Source organism: Haliotis rubra, unplaced genomic scaffold (genome assembly GCF_003918875.1).
Source record: "Haliotis rubra isolate DU_JTF1 unplaced genomic scaffold, ASM391887v1 Scf136, whole genome shotgun sequence".
Classification (NCBI taxonomy): Eukaryota; Metazoa; Mollusca; class Gastropoda; order Lepetellida; family Haliotidae; genus Haliotis; species Haliotis rubra.
The window spans coordinates 1,445,027-1,472,106 of NW_025765292.1; the positions used below are offsets into that span (position 1 = coordinate 1,445,027).

At 40.1% G+C, this 27,080-nt stretch overlaps 2 protein-coding genes across 2 annotated transcripts; both read left to right on the forward strand.

Moving 5' to 3' along the window:
* Nucleotides 1–306: 306 nt before the first annotated feature.
* On the forward strand, nt 307–7,961 carry LOC124268075. Its single transcript, XM_046703094.1, has 9 exons — nt 307–410; nt 747–826; nt 1,303–1,359; nt 1,785–1,922; nt 2,424–2,650; nt 3,427–3,479; nt 6,275–6,339; nt 7,053–7,104; nt 7,245–7,961. Exons 2-8 carry the CDS (start codon nt 757–759, stop codon nt 7,076–7,078), a joined length of 636 nt encoding a protein of 211 aa, XP_046559050.1. The 5' UTR covers nt 307–410; nt 747–756; the 3' UTR covers nt 7,079–7,104; nt 7,245–7,961.
* Nucleotides 7,962–11,394: 3,433 nt separating this feature from the next.
* LOC124268076 lies at nt 11,395–25,523 on the forward strand. Its single transcript, XM_046703095.1, has 5 exons — nt 11,395–11,704; nt 13,882–14,372; nt 16,824–16,985; nt 19,761–19,904; nt 24,323–25,523. Exons 1-5 carry the CDS (start codon nt 11,637–11,639, stop codon nt 24,544–24,546), a joined length of 1,089 nt encoding a protein of 362 aa, XP_046559051.1. The 5' UTR covers nt 11,395–11,636; the 3' UTR covers nt 24,547–25,523.
* The last annotated feature ends 1,557 nt before the right edge of the window (nt 25,524–27,080 follow it).

Here is a 27,080-nt window from a genome sequence, read left to right on the forward strand (position 1 = left end):
TTGTGTACACATTTCTCTGGCACTTGCACTTCTCTCATGGACGTTGTGAAGCAGGTTAGTTCAAGTTAAGGACACAGGAAGCTCCATTCGCATACTGCATAACATCGATAGTCTTTCTTTCTTTACATCTGGCAAGTCGTTGTTGTAGTGCTTCATACGTTTCAGTCAATGACTTGTTAGCTACTGTTTCAGTGCCACTGTGGAATGAGATGGGGCTGATGTTCACGTTCCTGACAAAGTACCAGAAAGCTTTGGAATGCTTTGAGAAAGGACTGAAATCTATCACCAACAAGACACGAGCATCTATAAACACTGCTGTGTTGAAACAGAACATTGGTGCGGTACAAAACATGAAGGAAGACTTTGAGCTTGCCATAGAATCCCACTCAGACGCCATTAAAACATTTGGTATGTATGTTGTGTTTCTTCATGTCAGTCGTCCACGACTTATAAAAGGTTACTGTTCATGTCCGTCTATTGTCGCTTCAACTCAAAAAGCTTCAAAATCCAGTCCATATTTGTCTGAAAATCCCAAAAGCATGGGTTTCTTTCATTATCCAAAGTCATAGGAAGTAGATAAATCCGACCCAAATACTGAGTAATGACTCATTTAACATAGCAGAAGAATTATCTTTCGTGAAATTAATTTAGACAGTTTTCTGAATATATACAGTTGACAAAGTAGATACAAAGTAGATAACATTCGACGGAGAAGAAAACCCTCACTCGCTCTTTCCGCTGCAGATGATTACGCCAATGCAATTAAAGGAAGTAACACGGGGCAAGAAGCTGCCGGGAAGGGAGAAATTGGAGAACACTTGCACGGGTGAGTTACTTTAAAACAGAAGCAGCGAAACCAATCGCTTTTTATAGTTATTTAATGCTAAACAACTTCTATTTTAGCTTATACTTGTCTCTCACATTCTAGTAAAGAATAGGACTGACAGGTACGAAATCAATTTGTTGATATGATTTCCCAGAAGAAGTTACATATAACCCAGAGACGTGGACTTGACGTTGTGTATGCAGGCGTCTTTTCCTGTTGCAGCGTGAAGTCCCTGACAATTTTCATAAATTGTGGAGGCGAGATACGTCCATGAATGACATACAAATATTTGCTTCACTAAAACAGCTGAAAAAATAGTATCATTGATACCTTCATTATCTCAAACTGAATAGTAGAATTCTATATGGGCATTGATAAATGTCAGATGGAGAGTAGAGCGACGTGAGCCTCGATATAGTGGCGCTAACTCTTCTAGGTGTTGTTTGAGTTTATGTTTGTGTTCTTGATACCAATAGGGAGTGATGAGGGACTGATGTACACAATTGAAAACAACAGACGATGGGTGATCTACGGTAAGACCACAGCATCCATACCGAACACTGCCATATCGACACAGAATATTGATGTGATTCTAAACATGAAAAGAGATCTTGCATATCCATAAAACATCACTATAAACGTATTTAAAAGTATAGTATATATGTCATGTATAGGACGTTTGAAAACGGCTACGATATCACGTCTGTCTGTTGTTGCTGAAAGTCGATTAATCAAATCAGGAATTCTGGACATATTAATTTTGAATGACGCATGTTCCAAAAGTATTTTGTTTTTTGTTACAAAAAAAAGACTAAAAATATTTCAAAAGAATAGCTGTGCCAAAGATATACACTCAGATTGATGTAGGTGAGTCCGATAAATGGGCTGACTGATTTAACACAACGGGAAAATTACCTTCCGTGAATCAGTTTAGACAGAGCTTAGACACTATTGACAGAGGCACTGAAGGAAGATCAAGCAGCCTGTGCTGGCGCTGCTCGTAGCTTCCTCAACATGGGAAACGCCCACATCAAGCTGGGGGACATAATGGATGCCCACGACACGTTCTCACAAGCGTACGTGTATGCAGAAAAAGGTAAACACAATACTATTAGGATTACGCATACTCTGAGTTGTAATTTACTTCAAACTTTTCCATCAGTTCTTGTTAACCGAATTCCTTGTTTCAATTCTTCCTCTTAAACAGTAAAATTCCTTACTTTCGGTTCACTCCTCAATACCATAATCCACATCATGGAGTTAAAATTTTACGTCGCATCGGCAATATTTCAGCCATATTGAGACGAGGTAATAGACGTGTCGCCTAGAGGATTGACTTCCGTTTGGCCATATGTTCCCCAAACACGTGTGACTAGCGTAAAGCTGCGTTGAACAACATTCCCTCATTCATTAGTTTTGATCTGTATCAACAGCGTATCAGGGGCGGTAGGGTAGCCTAGTGGTTACATCGTTCGCACGTCACGCCGAAGACCCGGGTTTAAATCCCCACATGTGTACAATTTGTGAAGCCTATTTCTGATATTGCTGGAATATTGCTAAAAGCAACCTTACACTAAACTCACTCTTACTTTCTCAGGACAGGACACACGCACCATGATGCAGGCGTATGAAGCGCTGGCAAGTATTGCCATGCGATGCCGCGAGTCGCGTGCAGCCAGGGAGTACCTGGTGACAGCGATGAAACTCGCCTTCTCTATTAAGGGCTGGAGAGGTGATGAAGGTCAGGGTCAACATGACACCTACGACGTCCAGCGCATTACAGACAAGCTGTCCAAACTACCTGTGACCATGAGCGCAGAAAGGGTATGTTGGTAGTGAATCTGGTGAATGAAACATAGTTTTCAACAGTATTACATAGTGGTGGAGAAAGGTTCTGAGATAATTATATAATTATAATGAAGTATTCCTTTCCATTAGAGCTGTGTTCGGAGGTCAGCACCTGCACCTGTGAACATACAGAAGCGTCCAGCCTCGTCCTAATTTATTGTGCTGTGAAGCAGTTCGAGTCGGGGGTCATCTCCAAATCTTTTTGGTTTTTTTAATCTTTAATCCTCGCAAAGACACGAGGGCCTGTGCCCGTGAATACTTCTCGGGTTGAGTTGACTAGCAATTTATTACAGACTTGAGTAAAGCAAGCTATCCCCAAGGGAGGTCAATACATTCCAGAGACCTCAAAATCCATTCGTAAGGTACAAATTCGTAGGCATTTCTATAGTATGTCCAGCACACAGAGAGCTTACGGTGGTAATATTGTTATAACATCGTTTCATATATACACGTAATATGTATCCTATATTATATGTAAGGACATGACAAATGTACGTCCCAGTGTGACCTCAGTTTGTCATAAGCATTATCTTTACTCAACAGTCAATTAACTTTACAATCAGAATCTAACAACATAAACGGTTCATAGAATGATTCATATTCTTTGTTTTATTTGCATGAAACATCAAGAAAATTATAGCTGTTTAAATACGCGTCTCTTTTGATATGAAAATAAATCGGAAAAAGTTACTCAATGGTATTTGGCCTGTACGTCATCAGAATGTGAATATGCAAATACATATTTATAATAGTTTCAGGAAGACTTCAACAAGACTACCAGCCATTGGTCAACTCTCCGCAAAAGGTAAAAGCAAAACATTCAGTAACAGAGCCGATCTGAACTGACATTCTAGCACCACTCTGTGGTATTCATTACTGCTTGATTACTGACCACGATCGATCTTCAACGGAAATCAAAGGACCCCAAATTTAATTTCTAAGCGCAATACGAATTGACACGATAAAAGAACAGGGAAAACGCCATGAAAATTTTTATATTGAATGTAACATCAAGTTATAAATAGTAATAGTACGTTTTGATCAGCAGTTCCTCACACATTTTATTTTGTTTTCAAATTCTGATGCATACTTAATGTACCACACGCCTCTTATCCAATTAGTCGGTTGCAGCATAAATACCAGTCATCATACATGTATATTGAACAGCAAAAGAAACGCAAGTCTGGCTTTTTGTCAAGTTTTTTGATAGAAGACAACCAAAATCATGTCTAATCCTTTATTCTATAGAAAACACTGTCAATTTAACAGCTATAAGTTGCTGATGACACTGAATTGCAATAAGTTCAAACGGAGATACCCTTGAACGCGAAAAGTGACAGTCTCTTTAGTAGCGCGTATAGCCACCTTTAGCTTGCACACAGGCCGTGCAACGTGGCCTCATTGAGTTCACGAGTGTCTGAAAGAATGCCTGAGGCAATTGGTTTCGCTCAAACACCAATCTCTATTCCAATTGTGCAAGTGTGAGTGGCTGCCTACCTGCAGCAATCCTCCGTCCAGTTTCGTCTCAGAATGTTCAATGGGATCCATATCCGGGGATAGAGACGGCCATGGAAGAACGTTAATGTTGTTCTGAGCCAGATAATCCATCGACACCCCTGCTGTGTGAGAGCTGCAAACGTCGCTGGCGTTGTTGACGTGCCAACATTGGCCCCACATATTGCCTTCGGCAGTGGATTCCAGCATCCCGAAGACGACGCCTAATCGTATCGCTTGGCACTGCTCCCATTGACCCAAGAACCAAGGCTGCTGTTACTGTTGCTGCTTGAGTTCGGTTCCTTAGATGAGTGACCCGGGTGAACCGATCTTGCGCATGAGTTGTCACTCGTTGCCGTCCGGTACGGGGACGATCAGCAGCAACCCCGGTTTGATGATGACGTTGAGCAAATTGTGTTATGGTGGTAAGATGACAGCCCAATTGTCTAGCTACAGCGGTTGCAGGGCTACCTCCGTGCAACTTTCCAATGGCCATTCCCCTCTGCTCAGTCGTTTGTCTAGGCATCGTTTGCCTGTATGTTAAGAATTAACACAGAAAATGTGTTTAAAATCAAATATGTTTTTGATGACAAAAAATTGAATTTAACCTCACAATCATTCCATGTAGATGTGTATGCATTTACTTCTATTTTTACAATTTAAAAGATGATACTTATATGTACAATGACTGAAAAAATTATTAAAGTACACATGAACCATCATAAAATATCAGATAAAATTCACGACGAAATTCACACGTTGTACATAACAATACTTTCACATGCCTCTCAAGAACCTCTAATACTTTCACATTTCGCGCACCGCATCAACTCCCGGCCGTACTGAATCACATGAATGCAGCCTAATCGGCGTAATACGATATAGACGTGAGTACATATGCAATGAAAATACACTGCAGGCTTAAAAGTGTGATATTATGTCGTGCCAGACTTAAATTACCGATTGCAAAGCGTCAAGAAAACGACAAAACATGACCTGAAAACGATCAGCTGATTCCACCGCTTCGCTCCGAATGGCCATTTCGCGATTCATTATTGCAATATAAGCAGTCATGGCTATCCCCGGTGTATCGTGGAATCACGGAACAGGTATTTCAGGACATAACACTTGATATATGATCGGTCAAGGGGAAAATATATACTGTCCATATGCACCAGCGTGAACGTTATGGCGAAGACTTTTCAAAATATTATATATTTTTTTGGAGTTTGACACATTTTTTCGTTTGATCGGGCTGAAGTTATTGCTGTCGGCGACATTTGTATTTTTTTCGGAAGGAAAATTTGGTAGGTCGGGAGATGAGAAACACAGAAAAAAAATACGGACGGTCTAACCTCCACGAGGTGTTTGAAGACGGATTGGACTAAAACTGGTTCGATGACAACAACTTGATTCAACTGATGTGAATGAAATTCTTAACTGCGGTCTTAGTAAACTGTACACAAGCTACTGTGTTTGCTCAACATGGGTTTCACTCTTGTCAAAGACTGGCGCTACGGCTAGCGAAATTGTCGAAATTACCCGACCCAAAGTTAACAGTTACAGCGGAATATTGCAAAGTTTTCAGAGATGTCTTAGGTCAAAACACTACTATTCATCCCTGATTATTTGAAAAGCTCTTGTTCAGTTGGACACTTCGCATGAGACTTGTCAGCCACATTTGAAACTTTACTGTTGTTTGGTGAACTTTCTCTCGTAACCTGATTTACCAGTCTTCCTTGGTCTGTATTTAGAGCTTCTGGTCTCCGACTCTTCATATAATACGATTTCAACATGAAGTGTGTCAACAAATAGAATGGAATATCATCCCCGGACCACCGCAGTATCTTTAGTGTCAGTGTTGGTCTCCGTGAAAACAAGCCGGCTTTGGCGACAAGAGTTGTCTTCCCTCAATAGTGAACGTAACGTCTTCATTGTCACACGGGAGGTCGCTGTTGCATAACATCGCTTTTGGGGGGGCTCCGGTCTATGGTGGGACATCAAACATTCACTTTTAACAAAACATGAAGATTCCCCACGTGCAAAGAAATAACAAATAATCCTCCCATGACGCGTACGATGACCGTATTTGTTTTGTTGTTTCAGTACAAGCAGGAGGACGTTGATTACCCCTACATTGCCAGCATTATCAAATCACCGTGCTGACAAAGGTTTGAGTTGTTATGTGCAGATGTAACGGGGGAGAACCTGATACGCCTCAATGAATGTAGAGAAAATACAGTGCAGTGTGATTTGGGGGCGTTGTTCTAAATACATCTTCACATATTTGTACCAAGACGTGATTTAAATATCATTTGTCATTATGTTATATTTACTAAGCTGGTAAATAACGTTGTTTGTAGATCACGGTATTCCGACTATAACCTAATCCTATACAGCAACACAGATCATTTACCAACAACACGACGACAATCAGACAGGACACACATTTTGACCCCCAATCCACATTCCAGTCCACGAAATACATGTATATGGTCAACTCGGGATCCGTCTCCAAGGTCGGAGAGCTGAAGGTCGATGGTTTAATCCCTGACTGCCTCATACCATAAGATGTGATGAGATGGGATACTTTAGAGAAATCCCAGTATGGTGCCTCAGTAGCCCAGCACTCTAAAAGCGGTTTGTGTCCGTACTGGCACAATCACACGCACACTCTCACACGCGCGCACACACACGCAATGATCTTGAAGGCGACGTTAAGCCCTATTGGAACAAAGCTGTGACCAGGAAAAACCTCAAAGCCTTAGTAATTACACTCATGTAAATGTACCTCAGTACAACCATGACACTAAATACAATATTTAGGGTCCATTGTCTCACCACTTTGACACAGCCCTTTACGGTTTTCTGTATATGTTTACAGGACAAGGTCCATCCGGAAGAAAATGAACGTGGCCTCACTCACTCATCGTAAGGTACTGTAATGATTTTCATATGATATAAACCTTTTACACGGCATTCACCTCGTTTCTAACACTCTTAAAATAGAAACATGAAACCTTCTTACACTTTATTTCATGTTCATTCACTTTCTCTGTTAATTTCATATTTGAAGACGATAGTGACAAATAAGGACACCGTGGAAAGGGAGAGGGAACCGAAGAGCAAACAAGTTGACGAAGAGGAATAGAAGAAGGCGTGTAATTTTAGCAAATATGAAGTAGAACGAGAAGAATCCACCACCTAGTTCTATTCGTCAGGATACATTTGTATACATACTGTCATACCTGCTTGAATCCTAATAATCTGTTGTCTGTCATAAGACTCGTCTTAAAGCTTACCTTTCGTTATTTGAACATTTTATTGGTATGCATCATAGGGCATCTGAAATGGTTCATGATATAGCTTATAGTCTTCTATTAGGTGTACTGTTGCTTAGAAAGTAAAGTTGAGATGATCATTAAACCTCTTTTTGTATCGTTTTCGTGTTGATGAAATTGTGTCTGATTTTGATTGGAAGGGAAGCTTAACAATGTAATAATTATGGTACTAACAAAATCTATGCTTTACAGATTTATTGGAAAAAGGTTAAACCCCTTTTTTACTTGTTTGAAACGAAATACTTAAACCTGAAACTACAAATTTATTGCTTGTTAAAATTGTAATTATGTACGTTTCCATGTCTTCTGGACTGCTCCGCATATGTTATTTATAAATACTGAACAAAAATGTGATAAAATAATATATAATAGATGCAAATACTACTATATGCACATTTTATGTGTGACATTGAAATGTAAAATGTTATGTGAAATAAAAAAATATATATAAATATTCAGAATGGCGATTCTTCCCAGAGAAGGTTTTCTTATAGTCAACTTCTCCCTCAATATCGAACAATATTCCACTAGCTAGGAAGTCTATATTCCACATTTTGTAGGTTTTCTAGCAGATGTTTCTAAAGACCATCAATTCAAGTCACTTATATTTACTACATTAGCGAACCACACAAGTATGGAAACGCCTGCAGACCAGGCATCCTAAACTGGATAAGTCTCAGGTTCGAACCCGACCAGCTGCGGATCCTGGCATGACACGGGTGATGGTGGGGTGTGATTCGGGACAAATGTCTAATACACATGTACATAACTTACGACAGAAACTAGTGTCAGGTTTCGTTATTGCATGGTAGTGATGGATGTAACTGGCATATATTAGGCTACTGAATGCCTGCGCGAATATTGCAGCAAATACACACACACACACACACACACACACACACACACACACGGTATGTCAGCGACACATTAACTTCATACATCAAGCAAAATTGCTATTTGTATCATATAGTTATTATCATATTATATTTGATGAAACACCATATGGCTACGGACACCTGTACAAATTCACACTTATGAATGAGAATGGTTTTACGACGCATTTAGCTATATTCCAGCAATATCACGGCGGTGGACACCAGAAATGGGCTTCACACATAGTAGGCCCTACCCATGTGGGAATCGAACCCGGGTCTTCTGTGTGACGAGCGAACGCTTTAACCACCAGGCTACACCACCGCCCCCAGCAGTTAATTACACCAGAGACCATATAATAGATTATATTTTAGATTAGATTACACTTACCTGCACTGGCCGTAATTAATGAGAAGACGTGTAATTAGTGTATAAGTACAGTCCGGTAACTGTATCTCTATGAACAGTTTGTCCCTTTCTGGCCCAGCAAAGATGAGTAAATTAACCGAAACAAAGATATATGAGACTACCGCATTCGAAAAGAGAGAGATTGCAAGATACAAGGAAGAACATCCAAAAGCAAGTTTAGATTTAAATTTCCTAAGTAAACACTTTGGTGAATTATTTGGGCACTCAGTGGGAAAATCTACAATCGGTCTCGAGCAAGAAACGCCAAACATCAGAAAATGGATGAGGAAGGTTAAAAATACACAAACAACTATGAAAGACTTTTTGCTGTAACTATAATTTATTGTTGTGCTTGCTATTCATCGTTTTATAAGCTTTACATTAAATGCTTATTTGTTTTATCCAGAGCCGTGTCGTTTTTGTAATAGTAAGGGAAGCAACTCTTGCTTGAACTTGGGTCTTGATTCAGTAGTCCGGACGATTCGAAATCCGGGCGAATTTGCTGAGAAACGCAACCGTCCGGATTAACGAGGCTTCACTGTATGTATGTATACATGCTACAGGTGATGGAAACGTAGTTTCCTCGTTCAACGTCCCTGTATGTAAATGTTATGATAATCTGAGGCCCATGTTACCCAGAGGGAAAGAATTTCTGTATACCAGCGCAAGAAAGATTCAGGCAAATAAAAGGCATCAAACCAACTATTTCCGACCCAGACTACTTCATACGCGACTCCAGCTACTGTATTAAATATGGCCAGGCCAAAACTGCTCTTCAGACTTGTATTAACTTGTCATGGTTATGAATAGCCCAGACATCATTGTGATGGTATGTGAACTCAAAGTTTGATGATATCGATATGGATTTAGCCAAAGCCATACCTTTAATGATTCGTTTCGTTATGTGACGCTAGGCGTGATGAATTGTCGTCTGAAGATGAAGAGTACGTGTGTTGCCGAACATATTAAGGAAAGCAGGGGGTCATAACGATTTTTATTACGTACGAGGGCGAAAATATCGGGGTTCATATTTTTCATACGATGCCCTCGGGCAAAATATCACTTTGACATGGTGACAATGCTATGACGTCACGTTTCTTCTGTGATGTTGCGTTCTACATGCGGCGACGGCGGGAAGCCAGCCTATGTTTGAAAGCAGATTTAGGGGATAACTGTGCTGTGTTTGACGAATTGGGGACGTATACCGGTGGTTATATAGCCGCGATTTTAGTCGCCGATATAACGTTAAATTTGCGGCTATATAAACACCGGTATATGTCCCCAGTTCGCCAAACACAGTACAGTTATCCCCATTCTAATTCAACTCGTTTTACGCTTTTTTATCATGACAGAAATCCATTATTTAAACCAGATCAAAGTTCCTCTAGGTCAAAGGTTAATCATATCACTCCTTGAACTTACACCATCGCAAGAAAAAGTAGCTCCATTTTCACATTTCAACACGTTTATTATGTGCACACTGACTAAATCTGACAATGATGAATAAATCATAGTGTTATAACTAAAATGGACAGAATTATCATGAAACCGCCCTCTAGTTATCAGAAATGAGCGGGCCGCTGCAAATGATAATGACCCGCTGATTCCTCAACGACGGGCCATTATCAGTTTTGTTGTCAAATGACGTCACAGCAGGTGACGTCACGCTCCATAATGACGTCGTAAATCTTGTTTCATGATCTAACAGTGTTGGGTCAATAGTCCGTTGCGAGTAAATTGTTTCAACTTACAATTAAATTTATGATACTGTTTTGTCTTTTTTAACACAAATTCCATCTTGTTTAGAGTGATAGGGGAGTTAATTGACCTAAGGCTTCTGCAAATCACAATGCCCCGAAAAACATCGTTACCCCCAATAGTGTATGGACACATTCATAGGTTTTGGTGAATCGGCTTCCAAATTGCTGATTATACGGTCGGAAATCTATAGCATTGACCAATCAGAACTCGTGTTACATACTATGTTGAATTAGAATTGGATTTATTTTCCTCAATTTGACGACTTCGGTAATAAACAGAATATCATATTCGTGCCCATATCATACTATGTTTACGACACTCGTGCCTAAATATCGGTATATCCCTCGCTCTCGCTCGGGAAATACCAACATTTAGGCACTCGTGTCGTAAACATAGTATGACATGGGCACTCATATATAATATCCTCTATATTTCTTGTTTGAAAAGCAGTGTCAGTATTCTTGTTGATGCTCTGTGAAAAGTTCCAGATAAACCTCGATACGGTTATACGTACTCATTTAAACTTCTTTTAATTCGCCGAAAATACAAATATTTTGTTTTTGACAATGTTGACACCAAAAACTTTAGCGGTATCTTAAATGATGAAATCGGAAGAGTATTTGAAGCAGAGACCATATATAATAGATCTATTATATGGTCTCTGCTTGAAGGAAATCGCTCATTCACTCGAGCTGTCAGGTTGTTTTTAATTAAGTAGTGTGTCTTCCACTGTAAATTAAACAAACGCAAACTGTCGATCGATAGACGCAGTAGTCAACATGCCCATGTAAGACAGCGTTCGTGATGCGCTTATGATAGAAAGGGCAATTGACCTCTGACCTTTGAAACAGCGTGTGCTATTTTTGGAATCCCACTCACTTCGGACGAACACTGCAAGTGTTCGTATATAGTCACAATATTTGATAGGATCTGAGCATTGTGTGCCCATTACACGGATATGTGGATGTTGGTGTGAATGTTTAAGTCTACGTGAAAGAGCATGTTCACTATGCAATGGAAAACAAGAGGATCTTCAAACTCACCGACTCAGTGACTGATCTAACCAGTCGGGGGCGTCGGCCGACATGGATGAATTTCCGTGTTACAGTCAGTTTGAACGGGATTTTTACAACTTTCTACAGAGACTGAAAAGGTGAAATCATATTTTTTATTTGGTGGACAATTTTCAGATAAATCAAAGGAAGGTATTTTAAAGAATATTTCCACTGCACAGAAACCCGGAAGTGAGTTTGTGCATACTATTCATTTGGCTCCTTGCAGCGATGTTTCGTTACTATCTGTAGTTGTTCATGAACGAGAACGGTACGAATGCATCACGCCCTGTCCGGAGCTTTAATGTCAAATTGACACATGTTGTATTAAGTTTGACGCAAAAGTCAGAAAGTCCCAGTGATTATGGAAATTGTATTTAATTTCTTTTCATAACAGATATAAGCATATTGAAACGCGATTTAGAAAAGTTAAGGAAAGATGTTTCCGCCCCGTTTTTGATCATTCTATGCCTAAGACCAAATGGCTTTTATTAAATAAAACTTAACACTAACCCTTACCCTAATCCTAACCCTAAACCAAACCCTAAGCCTAAAACACTAAACCTAAAACACTAAACCTAACCCTGAAACCTCAAAATAATCCTAATAAGTAGAATACATTTCAAGCTGGGGGTACAGGCGGAACTCTGACCAAAGTTAATTCCATGGGATGAAAACCTCTATGATTGTGGAAATAGTTTTAAATTATTTTGTTACATGTATTAAAGGGGGATCTAGATATCTGAAATATACCAAACATTTGAAGTGTGGTAATTATTTACTAATTGAAGTATGCTATGGTACAGTATGGTATTATATAGTATATAAACCACCAATATTTAAGCCTGAGTTTTGTGCTTACAAGCTATCTGTACTGATTTCTGTTATTGTTGAGCCTGAAGGTTTTCTACACACAAGCCAACCTCTCTATACAGTGGTAAACTGACATGTGATGAAAAGGTTGAAGGTTTTTTTGTAACCTCTCTAAACTGACATCAGTGAAAATGGAGTTCCTCTATGTACAGGACAAATTTTGTAAACTGACACCTTGTGATTGTAAAAGCAGAGATTTTGTGTGCATGTTTGTACATGTAAAGACTTCTTTCAGCAGAGACCATAGTCTCTGCTTTCAGTAAACAGACATACAATGAACTTGGTGAAATGGAGGCTTTATCTACATGGACCAACCTCTGTAAACCAACAACCAGTTGAGGCAGGACTATTTAACATAAAGGTTAAAATTATATCTTCTTAGGCATTGGGTTCCATGTTTGCACGGTAATCTCTGACAACAGATGTATGCTGAAATAAGTCTCAGCTTCAATTATACAGGCCAACCTCTGTAAACCAACAAAAGTTGAAAGGGAGGTTTTTGTGTACAGGCCAGCCTCTTTAAAGGAACATGCATTTAAGTAGAGGTTTACGTACACAGGCCTACGTCTGTAAACTGACATCCTTTTCAGGCAGGGATTCTAAGTACATAAGTTAACCTCTGTCAACCACCATCTGTTGAGGCAGGGGTTCTATGTGTACAGGTTAATACATGTAAACTAACATCCTCTGTTAGCCAGAGGGATTATGTAGACAGACTACCTTTTGAAAATCAGCATCATTAGTCACCTTTCAATAAGGATTCCAGACTGAAAATAGAGAAAGTACCTGTTTTGTAAAACAAGTTGTAACTCCTTCAAGTTGAGACAGCAGATACTATTCGCATATCCTTAAGTCCCATATAACAAGTATTTGTGAAAACATTTAGCTGGATGTTAAAACTGTTGGGAGTTTGTCAAGTGAGTCCGCTTTCCTGGAATACTGAGGTGTTAGTATTTCATAGGCTGCACCTTCTACACACCCAGGTGTTAGTATTTCATAGGCTGCACCTTCTACACACCCAGGTGTTAGTATTTCATAGGCTGCACCTTCTACACACCCAGGTGTTAGTATTTCATAGGCTGCACCTTCTACACACCCAGGTGTTAGTATTTCATAGGCTGCACCTTCTACACACCCGAAACAATCAACATAACAATCAGTATCAGTATAAGCATCCCATGCATGTTGTCAGAGACAACTAGTGGGATCACGTTGTTTGGACCACTGACTTGGTTGTGCATGTGTTTGTATCCCAGTCACTTGATTATCTGGTCCAGTCTTTAGTTACAGACTGACATCATACTGCTAGATTGTTAACATGATTAGGGAGTGCAGTGTTTACCAACAACCAAACAGATCCATGTTCTATATCTGGTGCTAATCATTAGCAATGTGGGCATTTCAGAGAGCAGGAGGATGAGCTGGATGAGCTGGCCCATGCCGGGAGATTGGAGTTGATGAGGGAGAAGCTGGACAGACTGATAGAAGAAGCTGCTGATGATGCATCATTCAAATACCGCCCAGATTCAACCGGCACCGAAATCTCTCTTCTAGAAAAACTACAAACTGTTTCAAAATTACGAAATGACCCTGTGTTCCAAGAAAAAACACCAGAGCCTTTGATTGAACCTAAAGTAAAATGGCACCCACCCCCACATGATAGTCCAGTAGGTGCTGCTGCTCCTGCTGCTGTTGGTGTGGATTACTCTACATCCAGTGATGATGATGACTCTGAACCTGGTTTTAGTTCTCAGGATGTAAACAAGTGTGCGGGAGTTGATGGCGATGTTGTTGCAAGGAAGCAATATAAAGATCTGTCGACACTGGAGAACTCACTAGTCCTTGAAGATTACAGTGACAGCTCAGACTCAGAGTCGGAATATAGGCTAAGTGAAGGTAATTTGACATGTGTGTTCATGTTGAGGAGTTGGTGAGGCGTTACATCACAGTGTGTTACACAATCTGTGTCTGCTGACTCCCCACAAGGATGTAGGTTCCTGACAACACACCCTGCTCTCAGATATCATGACTCAATAAACCACATGACATGACTCAATACACCACATATCATGACTTGATACACCACGGAGCATGACTTGATACACAACATATCATGACTCAATACACCACATGACATGACTCAATACACCACATGCCATGACTCAATACACCACATATCATGACTTGATACACCACGGAGCATGACTTGATACACAACATATCATGACTCAATACACCACATGACATGACTCAATACACCACATATCATGACTCAATACACCACATATCATGACTTGATACACCACGGAGCATGACTTGATACACAACATATCATGACTCAATACACCACATGACATGACTCAATACACCACATATCATGACTTGATACACCACGGAGCATGACTTGATACACAATGACTCATCATGACTCAATACACCACATGCCATGACTCAATACACCACATATCATGACTTGATACACCACGGAGCATGACTTGATACACAACATATCATGACTCAATACACCACATGACATGACTCAATTCACCACATATCATGACTCAATACACCACATGACATGACTCAATACACTACATGACTCAATACACCACATATCATCAGGGCTCCAGATAATTTTTCAACATCAGGAGTACCTACTCCTTATTTTTTAAATATAGGAGTACTGGAAAAACTTTTAGAGTACTGAATTGAATTTAATGGAGTAAGTGATCTTGTGTTTCGTTTCATATATGCACCACAACATTGCTACTCTTGTGTAAACAGGTCAATAAACAATAAAACAATACAATCAGATAAATACGTCTGTAAATGATTTTAAGATTATACACGTATGATACGTATCTGCTACTGTTTCTAAATTATTTCCTACCGTATCGTGCATATTTTTTATCCGTACATACGCCGATACGGCCCTTATCTGGAGCCTTGTAGCATGACTTGATACACAACATAGCATGACTTGATACACAACATAGCATGACTTGATACACAACATAGCATGACTTGATACATGACATGACTTGATACACCAAATGACTTTGTACACCACATATCATGACTGGATACACAACATAGCATGACTTAATACACAACATAGCATGACTTGATATACAACATATCATGACTTGATACATGACATGACTTGATACACCACATGACTTTGTACACCACATATCATGACTGGATACACCACATAACTTGATACATCACCTGACATGACATGATACACCGCATGACTTGATACACCACATGACGTGACACACCACATGAAATGACTTGATACACCACATGACATGACATTATACACTATATGAGATGACTTGATACACCACATGACATGACATTATACACTATATGAGATGATAGTTGATACACCACATGACATGACATGATACACCACATGAGATGACATGATACACCACATGAGATGACTTGATACACCACATGAGATGACATGATACACCACATGAGATGACTTGATACACCACATGACATGGCTCAATACGCCACATATCATGATGTGATACACCACATATCATGATTTGATACACCACATATCATTACTCAATACACCACATATCATGATTTGATACACCACATATCATTACTCAATACACCACATATCATGATGTGATACACCACATATCATGATTTGATACACCACATATCATTACTCAATACACCACATATCATGATTTGATACACCACATATCATTATTTGATACACCACATATCATGATGTGATACACCACATATCATTACTTAATACACCACATATCATGACTCAATACACCACATATCATGATGTGATACACCACATATCATTACTCAATACACCACATGACATGACTTGATACACCACATATCATGATTTGATACACCACATATGATGTGATACACCACATATCATGACTTGATACACCACATATCATGATGTGATACACCACATATCATGATTTGATACACCACATATCATTACTCAATACACCACATATCATGATGTGATACACCACATATGATTTGATACACCACATATCATTACTCAATACACCACATGACATGACTTGATACACCACATATCATTAGACTGGTATAGAAATCGCATAAAATCATGACTCCACATGACATGATCCACCATGTGACATAACTTGATTGTCTTATGGATTCTTGTCTCTATATATACTTCAAGTTGTATGAGGATAGTTTGATAGTTTTCTTGGGCACTGGATTTGCTCAGTAAAATGTAATAAATCCTGTGCCTCAAAAGTAATAGTGTTTTATGTACAAAATGTAGTTCTCATGGGAGCTTTCTGTGTTTCACATCAGATATAGTCGCCTTGCAGAGAGACCAGTGGAATGCCATCAGTGATGAACTGTTTAAGACTGTTGAAGAAAAGAGGAAAGTGAGCAACATTGACACCTTATTCAAGAACAAACTGACCATAGCTCTGGGAGGTGGTCCAGATCAGAAGATGAGAGAATGCAAGAGTAAGACAAACCTTTTCCCGTCAGTCTTAAACTTAATAATTAATTAGTTATTTTCTTTCATCTCATAATTTGCTTGCAAAAGTAAACATGAATTGAGAAAAACATACTCTCAAGATTTAAGAAAGAGGCTTTAAGATTAAAACGCGTTGTAATATATACCCAGTCATAAATCCAATAGGTCAATATAAAGCATGGAAGGAGATGAGACTGTTGATGGAAAAGTATGTCTGAAGGTTGTAGGAAAAAAAGTCATAGGAAAAACTCAACAATAAGCTCAACAAAAAGTTAGTTTTGATAATGTATTTATTCAACAAGTCATAATGATATTATCATCAATAGCACTACATACATTTCTCTGAGCCACATTTAAACCTAACTTATAAAATTAATGTAATTACTCAAGTGTAATACGTGACATCATAGAATAAACAGATCATCTGCAATAGCAGTACATCAAAGCTCAAAGCCAGTGAAACAAACAATCAAATGACTTGTGACTTTTAATCCCATAATAATAATAATAAAAAATGGATATTTCTTATGCGCCATAGTCCATCCAGAGCATGCTCAAAGCGCTACATTTAAAAAGAGTCACTAGAGTTCAAGAGGAAGATATGACAATTCGTCAAAATGACCATGAGAATATTTCGCAGTTATAGGTTGTAGACTTTTTTGAAGAGGAAGGTTTTGAGTCCCGATTTGAATGCTTCTAAGGATGAAGCATTTTTTATGGGAGTAGGAAGACTAGCCAGATAGGTTTGGTGTTGGTTAGGGTTGGTGCTGCAAATTTGAATGACCTATGGCCAAAGTGTTTGAGACGAACTTGGGGAACTGAGAGAAGATGTTGATTCTGAGAGCGGACAGAACGGGCAGGCATATATGTTGACAACATCTCAGAGAGGTATGGAGGAGCTAGGCCGTGTTTGCAGCGGAAAACAAGAGTGCAGATCTTGAAATGAATTGCAGACTCTGGAGGATTGGGGTTATGTGAGTCCATTTGGATGTTTTAGTGACAACTCTGGCGGCAGCATTTTGAAGTTTTTGAAGTCTGAAGAGAAGATCATTGGAGATTCCAAACAGTAGGCTATTGCAATAGTCAATCCTGGAGAGAACAAGTGACTGAGTGAGAACTTTAGCTGCATCTGTGGTTACAAGATGGCGGATGTTACCAATAGAGTGGAGATGGAAGTAGCCTACTCTACAAAGATGGTTGACATGTTGCTCCATGGTGAGACAAGGATCAAGATAAACACCTAGGTTTTTTACACTGAATGAAAGTGGGATATCTGAGTTGGCTACTGTGATGTCCGTAGAGTTTATCCTTTTCAGACGTTGCGATGTGCCAATCAACATAGCCTCAGTCTTATCATTATTGAGCTTCAGCTCATTTGTCATCATCCATGAACTAATTGCCTTCGTGCACTGCCTTACTCTTGATCTGGCTATTTGTACATCCTCTGGTTTGAAGGAATCCATCAATTGGAGGTCGTCTGCAAATGCGTGGTGATTCACATCAAAGTTATCAATGACCTTCTCCAACTGGTTTGTGTATAACACAAAGAGAAGCGGCCCAAGGACTGAGCCCTGGGGTACACCACACTCTAGGATCGTTGACTCAGACATGCTTTCAGAGACAAGAACTGACTGACTCCTTGTGCTCAGATAGGAACGGAACCAGGCCAATGCATCCCCTTGTATGTTATAGTCATCCTGAAGACGGCTAAGGAGCTTCTGATGGTTGACCGTGTCGAAAGCCGCTGAGAGATCAAGCAAGAGGAGAAGTGACACATTACCCAAGTCCGCATGGCATCTCAGGTTATTCAGAATTTGAAGTAAGGCGGTCTCAGTACTGTGCCTAGGACGATAGGCTGATTGGAATCTGTTCAGAAAATCATTTGAAGAGAGATAGGATCTGAGTCCGACATCAACTGCACGTTCAAATATCTTGGAAAGGAAAGAAAGGTTGGAGACAGGTCTATAATCCTTTAAGAACTAAATAACGTATAATATGTTCATTTGTCCTGTTTTGATAAGGCAATTTGTTGGGGCTCGGTGTCGCAGTGTTCTCCAGTTATTTACTTTGTTTATACTGCATTATACTGTATTTTATGAACACTATTTCACTTTCATACTATAGATGAAAGTGAAATAGTGTTCATAAAATACAGTATAATGCAGTATAAACAAAGTAAATAACTGGAGAACAGGATGTTTTATACTAGTTATGTTTTTCCTGTGACTTTTTTTCCGATCACCTGCCTGAATGTCCGCAGCATCCAGAACTCATCGTCAGATCCTGCTTAAATGGAGATTGGATGGTTCCTATGTGTAAGCTAGTTGATAGTGCGCTGCTAGTTTGGATTGGCTGTATTGCCAATCATAGGCTGTCAGGTCTAGACTCCATGCAGGTGTCATGGGAAGGAATATTGCTGACTACACTCTTCACCAGCATTCACTCATGTTTGATCCTGAGTTCAGAGAACAGTTTGATAATTTCAGAGTGAATAGCAGATTTAGACAGTGTGCACAGCGGTGTTTCTGTTAATGCTTCAATAAAAGCGAAAATATGTTGAAGTTGAATCTTATAAATTAATAAGTCAGCATCAATAGCTTCATGCGGGGACATTGTTTAGTGCAATACTGCACCACAGTCCCCCATGTCTGTATTAATGCTGTTGGAAACAGCAAGTGTGTTGTCTGCCTTTGTAATTGCTTTATCTACCAGTGTATATGCAAATAAATGATGTATGGTGTATAATTTACAACTGGTGACAGACGACAACGAGGCTGACCACCGGATGTCTGTGAAGGATTTAGGGCAGTGCTACATCCACATAGGTCTGGCTGAGGTGCACAGAGGGAATGCTGACAAGGCCAGCGTGGCCTACCAGGAGGCCTTGACCATCGCCCGGGAGGAAGGTAGGACTTTGTCACTAGCCATGTCAGGGGGAAACATACTCGCTTGTTAGGACTTTAGTGGTTTAGTAACATCACTGTGGTGAATCTTGTATCATCTAGTAAAATCACTGTGGTCTAAAGGATTCATACAACTGCATGCATGTGAAATATTAATAAATGTGTAAAGATGTGACAAAACCCTTTCCATATTCATAAGAACTCCCTGCTAAAAGCAAGGTCAGTTGTATTGTTGCTATAGCATATGTCCATGAAGCGCTATCAAACATAACACCACCATGTGTTTATGAAAGGTAAGAGTAAATTGTCCCACCAGTGGCACCCGTCACAAGCATGTGCAAACACAAGTCAGTTGTTCAGCTGAAACATGTGGTTCAAAGTTAAACTAGGGAACTGCATCAGACATAAGTTTTGATATGGACTTGTCCTCGTCAGGGTTATCCCTGTAAAGTAGCTGCCTGATATATTACACTCAAACCTAAACACATGCATTCATATCTGTGAATGGTAAGAAGTAGCAGTAACTTTAACCTCTGTCTGCTGATTTGGTTAAAACTTTTCCTATCTTCACTCTTACGCAAAACATGCTTAGAAAAATGTCTTACATGTAACTCGTCACTGTATTCATTACTTCTTGCTCGCAGGCTACATGTAACTCCTCACTGTATTCATTACTTCTTGCTGGCAGGCTACATGTAACTCGTCCACTGTATTCATTACTTCTTGCTGGCAGGCTACATGTAACTCCTCACTGTATTCATTACTTCTTGCTGGCAGGCTACATGTAACTCCTCACTGTATTCATTACTTCTTGCTGGCAGGCTACATGTAACTCCTCACTGTATTCATTACTTCTTGCTGGCAGGCTACATGTAACTCGTCACTGTATTCATTACTTCTTGCTGGCAGGCTACATGTAACTCGTCACTGTATTCATTACTTCTTGCTGGCAGGCTACATGTAACTCCTCACTGTATTCATTACTTCTTGCTGGCAGGCTACATGTAACTCCTCACTGTATTCATTACTTCTTGCTGGCAGGCTACATGTAACTCGTCACTGTATTCATTACTTCTTGCTGGCAGGCTACATGTAACTCCTCACTGTATTCATTACTTCTTGCTGGCAGGCTACATGTAACTCCCCACTGTATTCATTACTTCTTGCTGGCAGGCTACATGTAACTCCTCACTGTATTCATTACTTCTTGCTGGCAGGCTACATGTAACTTCGTCACTGTATTCATTTCACTTCTTGCTGGCAGGCTACATGTAACTCCTCACTGTATTCATTACTTCTTGCTGGCAGGCTACATGTAACTCCTCACTGTATTCATTACTTCTTGCTGGCAGGCTACATGTAACTCCCCACTGTATTCATTACTTCTTGCTGGCAGGCTACATGTAACTCCCCACTGTATTCATTACTTCTTGCTGGCAGGCTACATGTCACTCCTCACTGTATTCATTACTTCTTGCTGGCAGGCTACATGTAACTCCTCACTGTATTCATTACTTCTTCCTGGCAGGCTACATGTAACTCCTCACTGTATTCATTACTTCTTGCTGGCAGGCTACATGTAACTCCCACTGTATTCATTACTTCTTGCTGACAGGCTACATGTAACTCCCACACTGTATTCATTACTTCTTGCTGGCAGGCTACATGTAACTCCTCACTGTATTCATTACTTCTTGCTGGCAGGCTACATGTAACTCCTCACTGTATTCATTACTTCTTGCTGGCAGGCTACATGTAACTCCTCACTGTATTCATTACTTCTTGCTGGCAGGGCTACATGTAACTCCTCACTGTATTCATTACTTGCTGGCTGGCTACATGTAACTCGCTACATGTAACTCATGTAACTCGCCACTGTATTCATTACTTCTTGCTGGCAGGCTACATGTAACTCCTCACTGTATTCATTACTTCTTGCTGGCAGGCTACATGTAACTCCTCACTGTATTCATTACTTCTTGCTGGCAGGCTACATGTAACTCCTCACTGTATTCATTACTTCTTGCTGGCAGGCTACATGTAACTCGTCACTGTATTCATTACTTGCTGGCAGGCTTGCTGTATTCATTACTTCTTGCTGGCAGGCTACATGTAACTCCGTCACTGTATTCATTACTTCTTGCTGGCAGGCTACATGTAACTCCTCACTGTATTCATTACTTCTTGCTGGCAGGCTACATGTAACTCGTCACTGTATTCATTACTTCTTGCTGGCAGGCTACATGTAACTCGTCACTGTATTCATTACTTCTTGCTGGCAGGCTACATGTAACTCCTCACTGTATTCATTACTTCTTGCTGGCAGGCTACATGTAACTCCTCACTGTATTCATTACTTCTTGCTGGCAGGCTACATGTAACTCCCTCACTGTATTCATTACTTCTTGCTGGCAGGCTACATGTAACTCCTCACTGTATTCATTACTTCTTGCTGGCAGGCTACATGTAACTCCTCACTGTATTCATTACTTCTTGCTGGCAGGCTACATGTAACTCCTCACTGTATTCATTACTTCTTGCTGGCAGGCTACATGTAACTCCTCACTGTATTCATTACTTCTTGCTGGCAGGCTACATGTAACTCCTCACTGTATTCATTACTTCTTGCTGGCAGGCTACATGTAACTCCTCACTGTATTCATTATTACTTGCTGGCAGGCTACTCCTCACTGTAACTTCCTCACTGTATTCATGTATTCATTACTTCTTGCTGGCATACATGTAACTCATTTGTAACTCCTCACTGTATTCATTACTTGCTGGCAGGCTACATGTAACTCCTCACTGTATTCATCATTACTTCTTGCTGGCAGGCTACATGTAACTCGTCACTGTATTCATTACTTCTTGCTGGCAGGCTACATGTAACTCCTCACTGTATTCATTACTTCTTGCTGGCAGGCTACATGTAACTCCTCACTGTATTCATTACTTCTTGCTGGCAGGCTACATGTAACTCCTCACTGTATTCATTACTTCTTGCTGGCAGGCTACATGTAACTCCTCACTGTATTCATTACTTCTTGCTGGCAGGCTACATGTAACTCCTCACTGTATTCATTACTTCTTGCTGGCAGGCTACATGTAACTCCCTCACTGTATTCATTACTTCTTGCTGGCAGGCTACATGTAACTCCTCACTGTATTCATTACTTCTTGCTGGCAGGCTACATGTAACTCCTCACTGTATTCATTACTTCTTGCTGGCAGGCTACATGTAACTCCTCACTGTATTCATTACTTCTTGCTGGCAGGCTACATGTAACTCCTCACTGTATTCATTACTTCTTGCTGGCAGGCTACATGTAACTCCTCACTGTATTCATTACTTCTTGCTGGCAGGCTACATGTAACTCCTCACTGTATTCATTACTTCTTGCTGGCTACATACATGTAACTCCTCACTGTATTCATTACTTCTTGCTGGCAGGCTACATGTAACTCCTCACTGTATTCATTACTTCTTGCTGGCAGGGCTACATGTAACTCGTCACTGTATTCATTACTTCTTTGCATGGCTGGCGGGCTACATGTAACTCCTCACTGTATTCATTACTTCTTGCTGGCAGGCTACATGTAACTCCGTCACTGTATTCATTACTTCTTGCTGGCAGGCTACATGTAACTTCGTCACTGTATTCATTACTTCTTGCTGGCAGGCTACATGTAACTCCTCACTGTATTCATTACTTCTTGCTGGCGGGCTACATGTAACTCCTCACTGTATTCATTACTTCTTGCTGGCAGGCTACATGTAACTTCGTCACTGTATTCATTACTTCTTGCTGGCAGGCTACATGTAACTCCTCACTGTATTCATTACTTCTTGCTGGCAGGCTACATGTAACTCCTCACTGTATTCATTACTTCTTGCTGGCAGGCTACATGTAACTCGTCACTGTATTCATTACTTCTTGCTGGCAGGCTACATGTAACTTCGTCACTGTATTCATTACTTCTTGCTGGCAGGCTACATGTAACTCCTCACTGTATTCATTACTTCTTGCTGGCAGGCTACATGTAACTCCTCACTGTATTCATTACTTCTTGCTGGCAGGCTACATGTAACTCCTCACTGTATTCATTACTTCTTGCTGGTAGGCTACATGTAACTCCTCACTGTATTCATTACTTCTTCCTGGCAGGCTACATGTAACTCCTCACTGTATTCATTACTTCTTGCTGGCAGGCTACATGTAACTCCCCACTGTATTCATTACTTCTTGCTGGTAGGCTACATGTAACTCCCCACTGTATTCATTACTTCTTGCTGGCAGGCTACATGTAACTCCTCACTGTATTCATTACTTCTTGCTGGAAGGCTACATGTAACTCGTCACTGTATTCATTACTTCTTGCTGGCAGGCTACATGTAATCATGTTGTTTGTTATGTTTGCAGATAGCAAGGAGCTGCTGTGGTCTGCTCTGGAGGGGCTTGGTGTGGTGGAGAATATGAAGGACCACAAGGACGAGGCAGTCATGTACTTCAAAACTGCCCTGGAAATACTTGACAACGAGTGGTCAACAACTGCAGTCACCTCTGTCCAAGATCGTCTAACAGCCCGGATGGCTACTTTGGGCTATGGGGATGAAAGTGACAATCTCACACTGCTTGGAGAGTGAAGCCCTGATGTTTATTCTGCTCAGTCTGTACTTGTGTGGGTATCTCACTGTTTACAGTTGTATTATTACTGCGTATGGTTTCATACATCAGCTATTTTCACTCAGTCCTTCCTACAGCCAAGGTCAATGCTTACACTCAAAAAATCTTAGCTCCAGATTTGATCACATGCAGCAGACAGGGCTTGACGTCATAGAAATGCACATTCACTTTGATTTCATGTTGTTATCAACAAAGATATGTGAATAATTTTCGAACTTAATTTTTATAAACTATTCAGATGAAATTATTTTCTCAAATTTCAAGTAACCTTCCTGGTGCTGTGTGGAGAAGGCTGTAACCAAGAGGCTTCACAAGTCCACCCCAGCACAGGGTAGACCACATGAATCTGCTCAATGAGTATTTTCTGTATATAAAGAGACAGTCATCACACATGCATGCATCAGTTTCTGGGTTCTTGATTTCAGAGATATGAGTTGAATTACTCTTGATCCATCAATGTAGGCTAATCGTTTAAATCTGAATCTATGGCCTTTAAACAAACCCACTTTTGACAGACCTATTTTCCAACAATGACATAATATTTTTAGGTTATTCATATATAGTTGTGGCACCACGAGACAGTTGGAGAAAGAAACCACATGTACTTGTTGAGATTATTTCAGTTAAAATGTATTTGTAGATATATACTGAAATGTTTTTAAACTTTGAGACATGTTTGCATTCATGTGTACAATACTGGCACATAATGTATCCCTTCAGCAAATGTTCATACTCAAACCTTGCAAGAATGCTCATTGTGGATTCACTGGTATATTTATTACAGGTATTTATCAATTTTACTTCTAGTATTGTACATGCTGAATAAGTGTCTAAATCTTGTGTGTGGCTACACATGTTCATGTACGTAGTGTCCAACAGATGTGACCTTGTATTTGTACATATCTTTGTATCAAACCATTAAATGACTTCTAACATATTTGTTGTTGAATTTACATGTTGCCAATACTTATTGAGATCCTGCAAACGCAGGATGTTATGACAAGGAAACAGGGTACACAGAGGACAATATGACAAGGAAACAAGGGTAAACAGAGGACAATATGACAAGGAAACAAGGTAAACAGAGGACAATATAACAAGGAAACAAGGTACACAGAGGACAATATGACAAGGAAACACAGGGTACACAGAGGACAATATGACAAGGAAACACAGGGTACACAGAGGACAATATGACAAGGAAACACAACAAAGGTACACAGAGGAAATACAGGGTAGACAAGGAAACAGGGTACACAGAGGACAATACAGAGGGTGCAATATGACAAGGAAACACAGGGTACACAGAGGACAATATGACAAGGAAACACAGGGTACACAGAGGACAATATGACAAGGAAACACAGGGGGTAGAGGACAATATGACAAGGAAACACAGGGTACAGGGACAATATGACAAGGACAATATGACAATATGAAACACAGGGTACACAGAGGACAATATGACAATGAAACAGGGTACACAGAGGACAATATAACAAGGAAACAGGGTACACAGAGGACAATATGACAAGGAAACACAGGGTACACAGAGGACAATATAACAAGGAAACACAGGGTACACAGAGGACAATATAACAAGGAAACAAGGTACACAGAGGACAATATAACAAGGAAACACAGGGTACACAGAGGACAATATAACAAGGAAACACAGGGTACACAGAGGACAATATGACAAGGAAACACAGGGTACACAGAGGACAATATAACAAGGAAACACAGGGTAGACAGGGACAATATAACAAGGAAACACAGGGTACACAGAGGACAATATAACAAGGAAACACAGGGTACACAGAGGACAATATAACAAGGAAACAGGATACACAGAGGACAATGTAACAAGGAAACACAGGGTAGACAGGACAATATAACAAGGAAACACAGGGTAGACAGGACAATATAACAAGGAAACAGGGTACACAGAGGACAATATAACAAGGAAACAGGGTAGACAGGACAATATAACAAGGAAACAGGGTAGAAAGAGGACAATATAACAAGGAAACGGTAGACAGCACAATATGACAAGGAAACACAGGGTAGACAGGACAATATAACAAGGAAACACATGGTAGACAGGACAATATGACAAGGAAACACAAGGTAAACAGAGGACAATATAACAAGGAAACACAGGGTAGACAGAGGACAATATAACAAGGAAACAGGGTACACAGAGGACAATATAACAAGGAAACACAGGGTAGACAGAGGACAATATGACAAGGAAACACAGGGTAGACAGGACAATATAACAAGGAAACAGGGTAGACAGGACAATATAACAATGAAACACAGGGTAGACAGGACAATATGACAAGGAAACACAGGGTAGACACAGGCTATTATAGCACAGGGTACACAGAGGATGGTGTGACACAGGGTACACAGAGGATGTTATAACACAGGGTACACAGAGGATGTTATAACACAGGGTACACAGGATATTATGACACAGAAACACTGG